The 13,782-nt window shown below is 32.6% G+C and overlaps 1 protein-coding gene across 3 annotated transcripts in view; it reads right to left on the bottom strand.

Annotated features, from left to right (window-relative positions):
• The window catches only part of slc4a10b (solute carrier family 4 member 10b), a 70,795-nt gene extending 57,013 nt beyond the window's left edge, over nucleotides 1–13,782 (bottom strand). The window contains exons 1-2 of one of the 3 annotated variants that reach the window (XM_026271152.1): nucleotides 13,507–13,782; nucleotides 6,196–6,225 (exon numbers count right to left, since the gene is read on the bottom strand). In XM_026271152.1, the coding sequence (XP_026126937.1) occupies nucleotides 6,196–6,225; nucleotides 13,507–13,554 (78 nt within the window). In that variant the 5' untranslated portion in view covers nucleotides 13,555–13,782. Of the gene's footprint in view, nucleotides 1–3,790; nucleotides 4,250–6,195; nucleotides 6,226–13,506 lie in introns of those variants that run through there. The other 2 variants (XM_026271153.1, XM_026271155.1) reach the window with 2 other exon arrangements.

Genomic DNA, 13,782 nt, shown 5'->3' with positions numbered 1-13,782 from the left:
TATTATCAGTGTTGAAAACCGCAATGTATTGAAGAATAATGTCAAAACTTGAAAGAATCATAAGCCTCTATTAAATACCCCTGAGCTATGACAGAACAACCTCCGAGCAATGAAATGTTGGTGTCTCATAAAGCTGGTCTGTGAGAAGGCTATAAATAACAGCTGTATGTTCTGCATCCAGCAGTCAATACAAGTCTCCAAGCGCTTAAAATAAGCACTTTCCTGTCAGATCGATACACAGTGCAGGTTCCATGTCACTGAGCCAGTACTTCAGGATGCCTGCGCACTCAGATCAATGCAGCTGCCGGCAGCAAAGCCCTGCAATGTCATGTTTACAAGGCACCAGGCTGTTATGAAGAACACTTCTGGACCACACCTTTCACTCTACTGACTTTGCAAAGGTTCATATGAATATCCAGAAACACAATGAAGATTTGATCTAAGAACATTTTGCTAATGTTCACATTCAATTAAGAGAACATTCAGAATGTTTAAAACAATTTTTTAAATTTTTGCAAATGTAACCAAATGTTCCATTTTGTCATATGGAAAAAACTTTATGGAAATCTTATTTTATAATGATGTTTCAACCTAAAACAAGTAACATCTAAAAGAAATATATATATATATATATATATATATATATATATATATATATATATATATATATATACGCATTTCGAGAACATTTTTCAAGACCAGATTAACTCTGTTAATCTCAAGATTTGTCGATTAAAACTTTCAGAACATTGGCCGAAGTTCAAACATTATTTTTAAGTTTTGAAAACATTCTGAATATATATTTTATGTTTATAATTAATGTTTGTTTAGCAAACGTTACGACAAATGTGAAATTTTGATCATTTCGCAAACATAATGAGAATTGTACTTTTAAATATTACCTGAACATTCTAAATCAAGTAACATTTAAAAATGGAATTCAAACCAACGTTCTGTGAACATTGCATAACATTACCGCGCTAATATTTTTCAAAAATTTTAGGACGATTTTTAAAGTTATATTAATTCTACTGGTATAAAATTGTTCAAAGAACCTGGTCAGAAGTTTAAAAACTATTTTAACATCCAGCTTTTAAATTATTATAATTGTATTTTATTTTTTGCAAATTTTGTTTGTGCCAGCATTATGGAATCATTCAATTAAACATTTTGCAAACATTATGGGAATGCTACATTTTAATCCTCTGTACATTTAGAAAAAAAGGTTACATTTAGAAAATGGAATTCAAAAAAAGTTCTGTTAATAAAATTTTTGCACTTAAATTCTGAGAACCAGAAACTAATAATATTATTAATAACTATGTTGCCACTTTCCAGAAGTACACTTGTTCATCATTTTCAAAAGAAAAAAACATTTTGTGAGAATGTTCTGTGTTAGCTTGGAATAAAACAAACTAAACATACAGTTCATAGGCAGAATTGTAGATTTTACTTCACTATATTTCAGAAAAACCCTACCATAAATGACACATAAAAAACTAAACTCAGATTGCCCTGTTAACATGTCAGTCACAGACGTTTCATTTCTTGGCCAGATGAAGCTGCAAAGTGGACGAGACTGATCGTCTGGTCTCGTTCTTCATGGCTATATTCTCTTGTGGATCAGATAGATTCCAGCTGGCTGAAAGAGACTGCTTTGGGATAATTTTAGAAGCAACGTATCTGCAAAATAACACTTGAATAATTACAGCTTTTGTTTTCTTAGTATTCAGGTCCATTATTACTGAATATAATCTCATTTTTTATGGAAATTTCCAAAGAAAAGAACTTTGGATTTTTCCCAAGATAACAGGAGCAATCAGCTTAATTTTAATGCTGTTTACTAACAGAAAATGGACACAAATTGACATGAAATCCTCTTAGCCACAGGAAAAAATACTTTTGTGCACTTGAACCTCGTGAAAGCATAAACTCACAGAAGATTGTGGGAAAAGTAAAATCTTTTGGACCCCAACGTTCCTCAAAACACATTCCACAATATAAAGAAACTCACACAAGCTTGGACTGACATGAGGGTAAGTATATGACGACAGACTTTTCATTTTTGGTAGAGCTATCTCTTTAAAGCAGCATGAGGGCAGTCAGAAAGCGGAGAGATTAGCAAATATCCCGTGATGGTTCACATTGATTTAATTGGATGAAGCAGATAATCATCCTGAACATCCTCAAAGGGCAGATGGAGGAGAATATCACTATAAGCTGCAGCACAGCAAATCCACAGAGAGCAGTTCAGTGCAGTAAATGCTGAAGCAGCCCAAAGCATGAGGAAAGCAGGTTCACTCCTGGCCATATTTGCAACACCTCCAGCCACATGGGCATCCAAGACCAAGTTTTATATACTTCAATGGATAAAATCTCAAAAACTGCTTGCCAAACTGTCCCATATATTGTTTCCTGACACCATAGCATTAAAAAGGCGTAAACTGTATAATATAACATGAAGTCAATTTGCAAACTTTAACTAACATTTATTAAAAGTTACAGTATATAAATGTTAGGATATAATGTTTATGAAACATTCTTATAACTTTATTAATATGATATACATTCTCTTAGAACAACATTCTCACAATGTCCTCATAATGTTATTTGTACTTGTTGAATGCTCTAAGAAAAGTTTTTTGTAGCCATCAAATGACATTCTATATTCTAATAACAAAACCATAATGCATTGCTACAAGCTTTTAGTTATGCAAGACTAAATACGATGCAGAACTATATACAGTAAACATAAATTCCCATCCCTAACCCGACCACTCAACATAAGACAAGCAAATGAAAATATTTAAATAAGATACAATGGACAAATTAATATGAATTAGCCACCGATTAGCAACTTAAAATATTTCCGTTACTTGAAATACAATTTTCAAAAGTTGCATTTATTTTTACTTCAGCTCATTGCCAAAGTAACATTTTTCATTTTCGTTCAGTTTAACTAGAAGAGCACAAATAAAACGAATTAATAGAAATGAATACATTTTATATAGACAAAAAGTTATAAAAATTACAAATACACATATCAGCGATACTGAAATAACATTGGTGTTGGCTTAATGTTTGTAAAATAGTAAATTTTTCATTTAACTGAAGCATTTTTTACCTATAATTTTCAGCATTTAATGACATATATTTTTAGTTACCATTTCTTTCACTTTGTATGTCATCAAAAAAAAAAAAATTTTTTGCATTATGGCATTATTGTGTTTTCCATAAAAGAAAATGTTTTACCAGAAGAAGGCTTCTTAGAACATTTTGGAATATTATAATATTTGGAATAATGCCTTAAAATGCTTTGTAGTTAATATTTACACTCTCAGAAATTTTTTTAGAAGGCAAGGGACGAAGCAGTGTCAGAGATCTGTGCAGGATTTATGGGAGGTCTTGACCGACATCTGCCGCATGTAACCTGCTTCTGACTGTAGCAGCAGAGGCTTCCTACACCCCTCCTCCACAGCACTAACCATGCATCTGATCAATGACATTCAGCCTGCAGAAAACACGCTGCATCCTCTGCAATAAACAGACTACATCACCCACAATTCTGTAGTGCACTGCTGCAGTTTGCACTATTGCACACTGTTCAAACAACAGCTAAATGCAATTATCTAAATCATAATATCATCTGGCAATATTAGTACTGCAATACCAAAATCAAGGGCATCATAAAAATTCATGCATTTGGTAAATCCTAGAACTTGGCAGGGTTTGCATTGAGCAGATGCCACTAGAACCTGAACTCCAGTAAAAACCAGTATACGGCTCATACCTGAGAGTCCAGTCGGCTGTAAAGATCCAAATTCTGCATATTCCTGGTGTTTTTCACTCCAGACTGAGTCAGGACGGTTTCACCTCATGCAGCATGTGCTTCAGCTGATGTCCAACTTCAGCGCATTCACACACAAACACACACTCATGCACACACACCACACACAGCGATTACAGCAGTGACATCAGCAGTGTCTCTCCCATTCAAACACACTGTCTTTATCTCATTCTGTCTCTTTCTCTCTATAGGGAGGAACTGCTTCTCATCCCGGTGTTGCACCAGTGTATTCTGCTCGCCTCCTCCCCAGAGGCATGCTGGGAGTGGACTGCTGACCTTGTTCTCTTGCTCTCTATCTCTCTTTATCTCACCTATGAGATCTAATATACCTGGAGAAAACTATCTGCTAGCATTTCCATTCGGCTCAGTGGCAGTTCTTGACTCCCTGGAATAATTGTTTGAGCCAAAAATAAGACTCGTCAATCTTAAGTCACAGGAACACAACAACTGACTGATTGACCCTTCACTAGTGACTATCCTGAGCTGTGACATCACAGCAATCAATCTTTGTTTATTTTCTAAGACATGATAAAGTTAAATAATAGCACAAAATCAAGAATGGCATTTTCCCGGATTTATATAATATAATTAATATATAATATAAATAATTGAATATAAATATATACATGTACCTGTAAATACTCACAAACATTTTCAAAATATATACTGCATGTGTGTGTATTTATATACACATGATAAATATAAGATACACATAACACAGATGTATTACATAAATAAAAGCTTCTATTTTGGATGCGATTAGGGCTGCCCTCGACTAAAGATTTTTCTGGTAAACTAGTAGTCATTCATTTTAAGCATTATAGTTGTCTAATCGCATGTTTATTAATAATCCATTTAAATCATTATAATAAACCTTTAATTGCCTACATATCCTAATAAGCGCTCAAGCACACGCATAAAGCTTGCCACAGTAACACAAGTAATGATTATGAATGTGTGTCAGGGCAAAACAGTAAGAAGGCTGCATTAACATTTGAATAACTCGCTAATAAACAAGTGCTTTCTTTGTTCAGGGTTTAAGAGATGAAGTCGGTGACACTGAATCGTCATCTCAAAAGCACATTTGTATGTCCTGCCGGATGTACTGGATTACCACAGAGACCAGCCGTTAACGATCTGCGTGACTTCGCCAATGTGGATTTTTTTTTCTGCGATATAGTGCATCTACATATAGTCCATCTACATATAGTGCATCCAATATTGACTAGTAATATATTTGTATTTCATTCAATACTTTGTATGAAATTTAAAGTGGCTTCTTTTGTGGAGTTCTTCAGATATGTCACACGGGCTTCATTTTTGTGTTTAAAACCAGTGAGAAATGTGATGATTTGTGATACGGAGAGCTTGAGACAAGTTCAACTTTTAACATGATGTTATATATGAGTTCTTCTGAGTACGTTTTAATACATACAGCAGGAATGATGTCTAGCTGATAAAGCATAACTACAAAATTGTGTTTCCACAGCTGTTCCAGATCCACAATTTGTAAATCACCCTACTATCCTGTGTGTGGAAAGCAATACTCTGAAAACTGTTCATCCTTCACCTTTGTGTGCCCCTGTCTGAGGAAAGTACAAGGCGTTTGCTTGTGTAACACAGATTCAGCACAAATATAGAAGCAGATCAAACGCTCTCAGACGAGAGGAGATGTCAGTGTGGTGCATTTCGCTGATCTTCTGCCGGGATTTTCCTCATTTCAAAAATGTGCTGTCTACCAATACATAAATGATACATTTCATGAAAATAACCTCCAAAAAGCCAACGCAGCTCATCTAATAATTCTTCATTGTAAGATCAAAGGAGAATGATTTGGAAGCATGCCATAAAGCTCTTATGAGCTACTAGATTACTGTATCTACGCATCTGGTGATTTTTCAAGGTCTTTTCTGAGTAAAATCCTGCAGATTTGAGCATGTGGTGAGCAGATTGACAGATGACAGATTTATAACTTCTGTGACCTTTTGGTGTCTAGAAGCTTCAGTGCTGCTGAATCCATGAGCTGCAAACTGAGAAACAAATGACACGAGGAAGAAACTGCTGCAGCAGGAATTCATACTGTGATTTTAAGCTTTGACTGAGTTTTGGATTGGCAGTGATTTCTCCTTACTCATTCACTGTGATTAGATTGAATAATGTGAGATGCATTGAAACTTATTTATGCTGACAGCAGGTTCTGGAACAGCATTCAAGGACCTTCGGATCCTAATATTTTGGCAGTTTCATTGTCAGTCCAATTCATCCATCCATTTATGTTCCAGTCCGGTATGTGTGATATATCAACCATCATAATAAACCAACAAAGTGTATTAAATATTTCAACTCACCACACTTTGTCTTCCAGGAGACGTGACCTCCTGCAAAACACAAATATTTACAGATCAAATTCCTGTCATTTGTTTTGACTCACTCTAATAATTGCTGTTAATTAATTAACACATTACAGCATTCACACATATACAGGACTTCTTCATAATCTTCTGGATTGTGTCAGCACAATGATCTATGTGCACACTGTTAAGTAATATTTACATGTTGTTGCTTTGTTTTTACAGTATGCATTAGGGCTGCACTCTTTAGGGGAAATCATTTTTTTTTATAATAATAATAAAAATAATAATTATAAAAAATATAGTAATATTTCTTATTTGTTTTTGTCTAGTCATTTTAATATTTCTACTAATAATAATAATAATACAGTTATTATTTTTGAATATTATTTTTGAATATTTCTACTACTAATAATAATAATACAGTTATTATTTTTGAATATTTTGATAATAATAATTTTTATTATTGTTATTATTATTATATATATTATTTGGCTTTTATCTAGTAATTTAAAAAGTAATTAATACATTACAAGACATAAAAAACTGCAAGAAATATTACTAAGACGCTTACGTGTAAATGAACACAGTGCTGCGTTTTACTCTGACACATGCAGTGCATATTTATTTTTTATTAAATCACAGTTTTTGTGATTTAATAATCACAATATATTGTGATTTCAGTTTTACTTTGACTAATCATCTGGCCCTACTATGCATTAAAAAAATTTATATATTATTTTTAAGTAAAAACACAGTAATGAGGGGTTAGTAACTTAAGTGTATTTTAAGATATAACCCATAACATCCCTGATTAATCAACATTAACTTTACAGTTAAAAACCAAAGTGAATCAAAATGATGCAAATGCATTTAATTCAGATTTAAAATGACGTTTGCATGCTTTCATTTGCATCTTAACTGACAAAAGCATATTACAGGAACACCATGTAGTTGAGCATTCACAATCACGCATATATCTGGCATTTTGGACAGCATTGAGTGAATTTCTTCTGGTTTTAAGTTTATTTTACCCCATAAAAAAGAGAGGACATGTTTAACAGAGGAAGTGCCAGGACATCTTCCCTTTCAAACACAATAATCCTGAATATCCAAAGAGCACCTATTAGTTTTAAAACAACCTCAGAAGCCTTGCGTACATGCTTAATCTCTGCTAAAGGCCATTACATGAGCATCTAGTGGATTATCCAAAAACACTGCTAGAAGACTTAGGATAGAGTTTTATTCTACTATTTCATACATATCAGTACATTCATACCGAGATTACGAGCTCTAGACTGCAACAACCGATTAGTCTAAACAATATGCTTAATTGAATCTCATCTATCATCGTCTCAGAGGCACAATTTACCTGCTTCAGTGTGACATAATCGCTATCAACAGTTTCACGTTTATTTTACATTAAGCAATATTAAGCAGCTTTGTCCGTCTGCTCAGGACTCACACTGAGTGGGAAATATTCTTCAGTGTAATCTGAATAATAAAGCTTAGCTTTGTTTTAGCAAAGAGCTTTGCAAAAGCCATCATTATATTGTCCAGTGATACATGACAGATGAAACCTTTGAAAGATCTTCTTCATGTGCTAAACGTTCATATATTTGTGGTTTAGACATATACAGTTTAAAATGCAATAACTGTTTATAAGTTCATAAATCATGAAATGAGCTCAATAAATATAGTAAATTAAGACCAAGTACTAAATTACTTCATTACCTTAAATACATGTCTACATGTTCATGACTAGTTTTTATTACATTTTTTGACCTTAAATATCATGAATATCAATACTTTAACATCACACTCCATTTAACATTTCAACTAACCTAATATAATATATATAAAAGATATTTTAAAGTAAATTACTGACCTTTACACATAATCATAAGAGTTATGATGTCATTTCCTGGTTTCTGCCTTTGAGACATGACCCCAAAAAATTACATCACACTTTGATTCAGCAGACAAAAGTTTTAATATTAATAATATTATAAATGTATATAAAATTATATTTGATATTATAATATTGAATAATATAACAATTATTAAATATTTAAATATTTATATTTAATTTGTATTCTATTATATTATTTGTATTATATGTATGTATATATATATATATATATATATATATATATATGTATATATATATATATATATATATATATATATATATATATATGTTATAAAATATTTTACAGCATATATAAAATTGTCTTTCTGCTTTGATTTGGCAGACAAAAGTTCTAATAAAGATATGATGTATTTACAAAATTATATAAACAATTAATCAGTTGATAAATAAAATATGATACATTTATATTGAATAATATTTCATATTGTCACAAAGCGGTAAGGGAGCTCTGTGGAAAAACCCACCCGGTTTGTATAAATGCAGGTGAAATGACATTTATTTAACAGAAAGGCAGACAATAAAAAAAAAACAGATCAGAACGTATAAACAAAACAGTATCAGGTGAGGGATACAAATTCGGAACCAACGTGCTTGCATCAACCTACACACAACAAATAACTACAATTACAATTCAGCCAGGCAGAGTGGTGGGAGTGTGGTGTATAAATAGTCCAATAAGGAACAGCTGAAGGTGTAATAAGTTACAGGTGTGTGGAGTTTGGGGAATGGAGTCCGGGAGGATGGGAGATGGCAGTTTCTGATTGTGAGAGGGAGAAATGCAGGGACTGGACTCATGACAAATATAATATTTTAATAATTAAAAATATTTATATATTAAAATTTAAAAATATATATTTATAGAGAAAAAATATTTGAAAATGTTATATATTATAACAAAATTATTATATTTTACATGTATATGAATTTGTTTTACTGCTTTTACCCCAAATTATAAAAAAATATATAATAACAATAATAAAATAATAACAATAATTTTAAAAAAAATACACCAAACAACTTAATTTACTATCAAATTAAAAAATTAATTGTTTATATATTTTGAACAATTTAATAGATACAGATAGAAAAAGTCACAAATCCTTAAATAGCACTTGCTGTAAATGAAAAGCATCACACAAATGACTGATACCGCAGATAATCCTAATTACACATGTGCTGGTGTGCTTTAAAGGGGTCATATGATGTGAATAGATAAGATCCCTAAAGTTGCAAAGACTAAAGTCTCAAACCCAAAGAGATATTCTTTATTAAAGTTAAAGCTGCGGTAATATAAACACTTATTATAGGTGCACCCTAGTGATTCAGGACAAGCTAAAAACACAGTTTGGAAAATGGATTCATGGTGTACTCGCTTATTATATACATTTTTCTACATTTTGAACACAAACAAAGTTACGGACCGCAGCTCTGATTGGTTGTTTTTTACCGGGAGCGATGGAGTTTCTGCAAATGGCAATAGGACACTGGGAGGAGCCAGAGGAGCTTGATTTTTTTCACAGATTATCTGTCTCATATTCTACTGTCAGGACATAATGACAGGTTTAATAAATATGTAAAAAATATATTTTTACAAAAGTTCCCTACAGCACCTTTAAGACCTGTCCACACCCTCCTAAAACACCTTGTTTAAACACACCCCCACATGTCTACGTCACGATGTGGGAAGATTTGCATACCGCTGCCCAAATGTTCACACAAAGAAAGAAGGCGTACCTTTGATTCTTGCTGTGGTCACTGGTGCCAATGTCATGGAGAAGCTGTTTCATTGTGAAAGCTAAACTACTTTGTTTGGCCTTCCAAAAGAGAACATGGCTTTATGTTTATACGGCACGATGCAACACAATGCGTAAAAACAGAGTATAATCCGTAATTATGTCCCCACTGGATGCAACAAATGTCTTGTTTTTAATGGGTTTTATTGTTTTTTTTTGTTGCGCCCGTGTTCTGACCGGGACACAGCATCACAGTATGTTAAGGGCCATAACATTTCCGTCACACGCTTGAGGCATTCGGCCAATCACAAAGCACTGGATCGCTGGCCAATCAGAGCACACCTTGCTTTTCAGAATGATGAGCTTTGTAAAAATCTACGTGTTTCAGAAAGGCAGAGCATAGAGGAAAAACAATAAAGTACAGTATGTGGAAAATAATGTTTTTTTTTAACCTTAAACCACATAAACACATTTCATTACACCAAATACTAAATAATGTTCTTTTCAGCAACGTCATATGACCCCTTTAAACACAAACCTGATCAAGACTGTATAAGGGTCATTCAAAAGCTGCTTTTCTGCCATCACTGGATTACTAAGTAAAAGAAACGTTCTGAGCTGATTAGAGGTGCTTGTTTGAATGATTAAACATATACTTTCTGCATTTTCTGGTGTAGAAAGTACAAGTCTCCAACAAACACAAACACACTCAGCATTTCAGGGTCACTGGATTTGGCCTATAGGGACTTTGAATTCAGTGCGGTTTTACTTCTCTAATATCTTAAGATCATAAGTCCTTACTCTAAATCTTTAGTTATATAGCATGGTATACTAACGTTAACACTGTAAAGCCTGACATAAATAATAGTCAGAAAAATCCTTTTTTCTTTTTTTTTTTTTTACTGAACAGTTTATTTTTTGTTGATTTTCATTATAGATACATCAGGATTGTATGACTCATATACTCTGTGATAGTGAGAATACAGAGAAAAAAGACCTCAATTTTATTCAGAGGCCCAAAATGAAGAAGAAGAAATTCTGAGATTTTCATAACAGCATAACAGAATATTTACATAAAATGATACAAATATCAGTTTTCACACTGAATCCCCAATAATATGTCTTAGTAAGATGATATTTCAGTTCTTAGTTTTATGATCAATTCCATACAATACAATAATTCAGAGAAGCCTGATGATCACATTTGATAATCACATTTCAACTTGATTAAAAAAAAAAAAAAAAAGATCAATGGATAATCAAGTAAACCAAAACGTCTTCAGTCCAGTAAGTGTTCATCTTCTTGCATTTACTTCTGTAAGTTAATGGTGGGATTCATCTGTGATTTAAGCCATTTCTGTATCATACTAGCTGAAATACATATTCAGAAACTTCTTCATCTCACACAGTCAGAAACCTGTCTCAGAAATGAACCACAGCCAGGCTTGGAAGCAATTTGTCAAGTCTAACAAAAATAGAGTCCACTGCATGTGGACAAGTGCAAATGAGCTCTGGCCTGAGATCTGGACTGCTATTATGAAGCAAACAGGGTTTATTGATGCAGGAATAATGTTTTACTGTTCTACGTTTAACTAAGCCACATTTATTATCTGTGTGGTGATCTCACAATCTACCGAAACCCACTTTAGATCAGGTGCTCAACTGGTAAGTTTTTAACCCTATGTTAATAAATATAAATATATCTGGTTTTAAGAAAATTTTGGGTCACAGTTTGATGCCCAAAGGAAAATGAGCCAAAACCAGTTGACTAGCATCTGTTAAATGCATTTAAGACTTTCCTGATCTTGGGTTGTTGAGCTCATATAATTCACTGATTTATATGTAACTGATGGGATGTCATCATTAAAACATTATATACCATTATATATCTGATCTTTGGCTCCGGGGTCACAGCGAGTCTCATCTGACTTGCAACATAAAAACGACACTGACACTGCTGCTCACATGTTTGGGATCAGTAGGATTTTTATTGTTTTTTAAAGTTTTTTTTCTGCTACTCAATGATGCATTTATTTGATCAAAAATACAGAAAAAAATAATAATATTGTGAAATATTATTGGAATTTAAAATAACAGTTTTCTTTCTTAATATACTTTAAAATGTAATTTATTCATGTGATGCAAAGCTGTATTTTCAGCATCATTACTCCAGTCTTCAGTATCACATGATCTTCAGAAATCATTCTTATATGCTTATTCATAATCAGTGATTAAAACAGTTGTGCTGCTTAATTTTTTTATTTTTTTGGAACCTGTGATACCTTTGTCAGGATTGTTTTGTTTAATAAAAAGTTTAAAAGAATAGAATGTATTTAAAATATAATTATTTCGCAACAATATAAGTATTTGCTATACCTTTGTATCAATTAACACATCCTTGCTGAATAAAAGCATACATTTCTTTTAAAAAAGAAATGAAATAATTTTACTGACCCCAAACTTATGAAAAGTAGTGTATATTGTGACAAAATATATATTTTTCTTTATTTCTGTATTTTTGATCAATTAAAAGCAGCCTTGATGAGCAGAAGAAACTACTTAAAAAAATATATATAATAATAAAAATCCTTCTAATCCTGAACTTTTGAGAGGCAGTGAATGATGTGTGTGTAATGCTAAATTTAAATACTAAATATTGAATACTAAATAAATATAATGAATAATAATATCATAAACATATTATTATTATTATTATATTAACAAAACATTTTATATATTTAAAAAAGTATTTTAAAAACAAAATATATCAAATGAAAATTCTAAATATTTGAATTTGAATAACAATTATAAAAAATAACAGTAAAATATCTGTACATTTTGAGGAATAAATGTGCTTATTTGATATGAAAATCTAACAATGCAAGAAAAAAATATCATAATCCTATTATGAAGCCCATTAAAAGTACAATAATTACGTAGTTATACTTATATTTGTTTTTACATTTAATCAAGTTATCATGACAACAGCGTCTCATTACTGTACTAAAGTATTATTTTTACTGTACTACAGCAAAAAGTTACTGAATTACAATCAATTATTGTATTGCAGTAAGAGTATTATAATTATTAAAATAAAATTAATAATTAATAAAAGTCCTTCAAATATTTCCATGATGTAGGCTACTGTATAAATATTTTTAAAATTCACATTACAGTAATTAGAATATAGCAGGAAAGTAGGCCTATGCTTAATCGTTATGAAAAATACAATGTAGACTTCAATAGGCTTCTTTTTTCATGCATAATACAATCTTTTATTTCTGCTGAAGTTCACTTATGGTACAAAACCACTTTCTCATCAAGATCTCATTTAATGATGTTTAATTCATCTTGCATGTAAAAACGTTAAAATAATGTAAGATGAACCTCTGAAAGCATTAGTAAAATGCGTCCTGATCTGCAACGTGTACTGCAGCAGAATGCAACTGTAACATGCGTGTCGATCTCTTTCGAACTGCAGAGGCGCATAACACGCACGAGCGTAATAAGTCATTCATTCAAAGTCAAGGTCTCTCGCGCAAAAAAAATGCGCAATACACACCTCATACACGCACGCATCATACGATCTTACACGACGGCGCGCGCTGCAGCGTTAACACGACAGATTAAAGAGCGTCTTACCGCGGGCAGCAGAGGCTCCATTTGTGCGCCTTGGTCCTTCAAGTCCATCTTCTGTACCTGTAGATCAGCTCCAGTGTGTGTAGTGCGTGCAGCGTTGCCGATCAGCGCAGATGATGTGCTCACATATTTAGTGCAGTCATATTATAACAGTGCTCACTCATAAGGGCGCGTGTAGCTGCTGTGTGACGCAGAAGTGGGTAGTAGCACTTAAACACCACATAGGAGAGGGCATTATGTTATAGTGCCTCGAAATTTGTCAGGACTGGGCCTTATGAG

Source organism: Carassius auratus, chromosome 9 (assembly GCF_003368295.1).
Source record: "Carassius auratus strain Wakin chromosome 9, ASM336829v1, whole genome shotgun sequence".
In the NCBI taxonomy this organism is placed as follows: Eukaryota; Metazoa; Chordata; class Actinopteri; order Cypriniformes; family Cyprinidae; genus Carassius; species Carassius auratus.
This window is presented reverse-complemented; position numbering and strand designations above follow the sequence as displayed.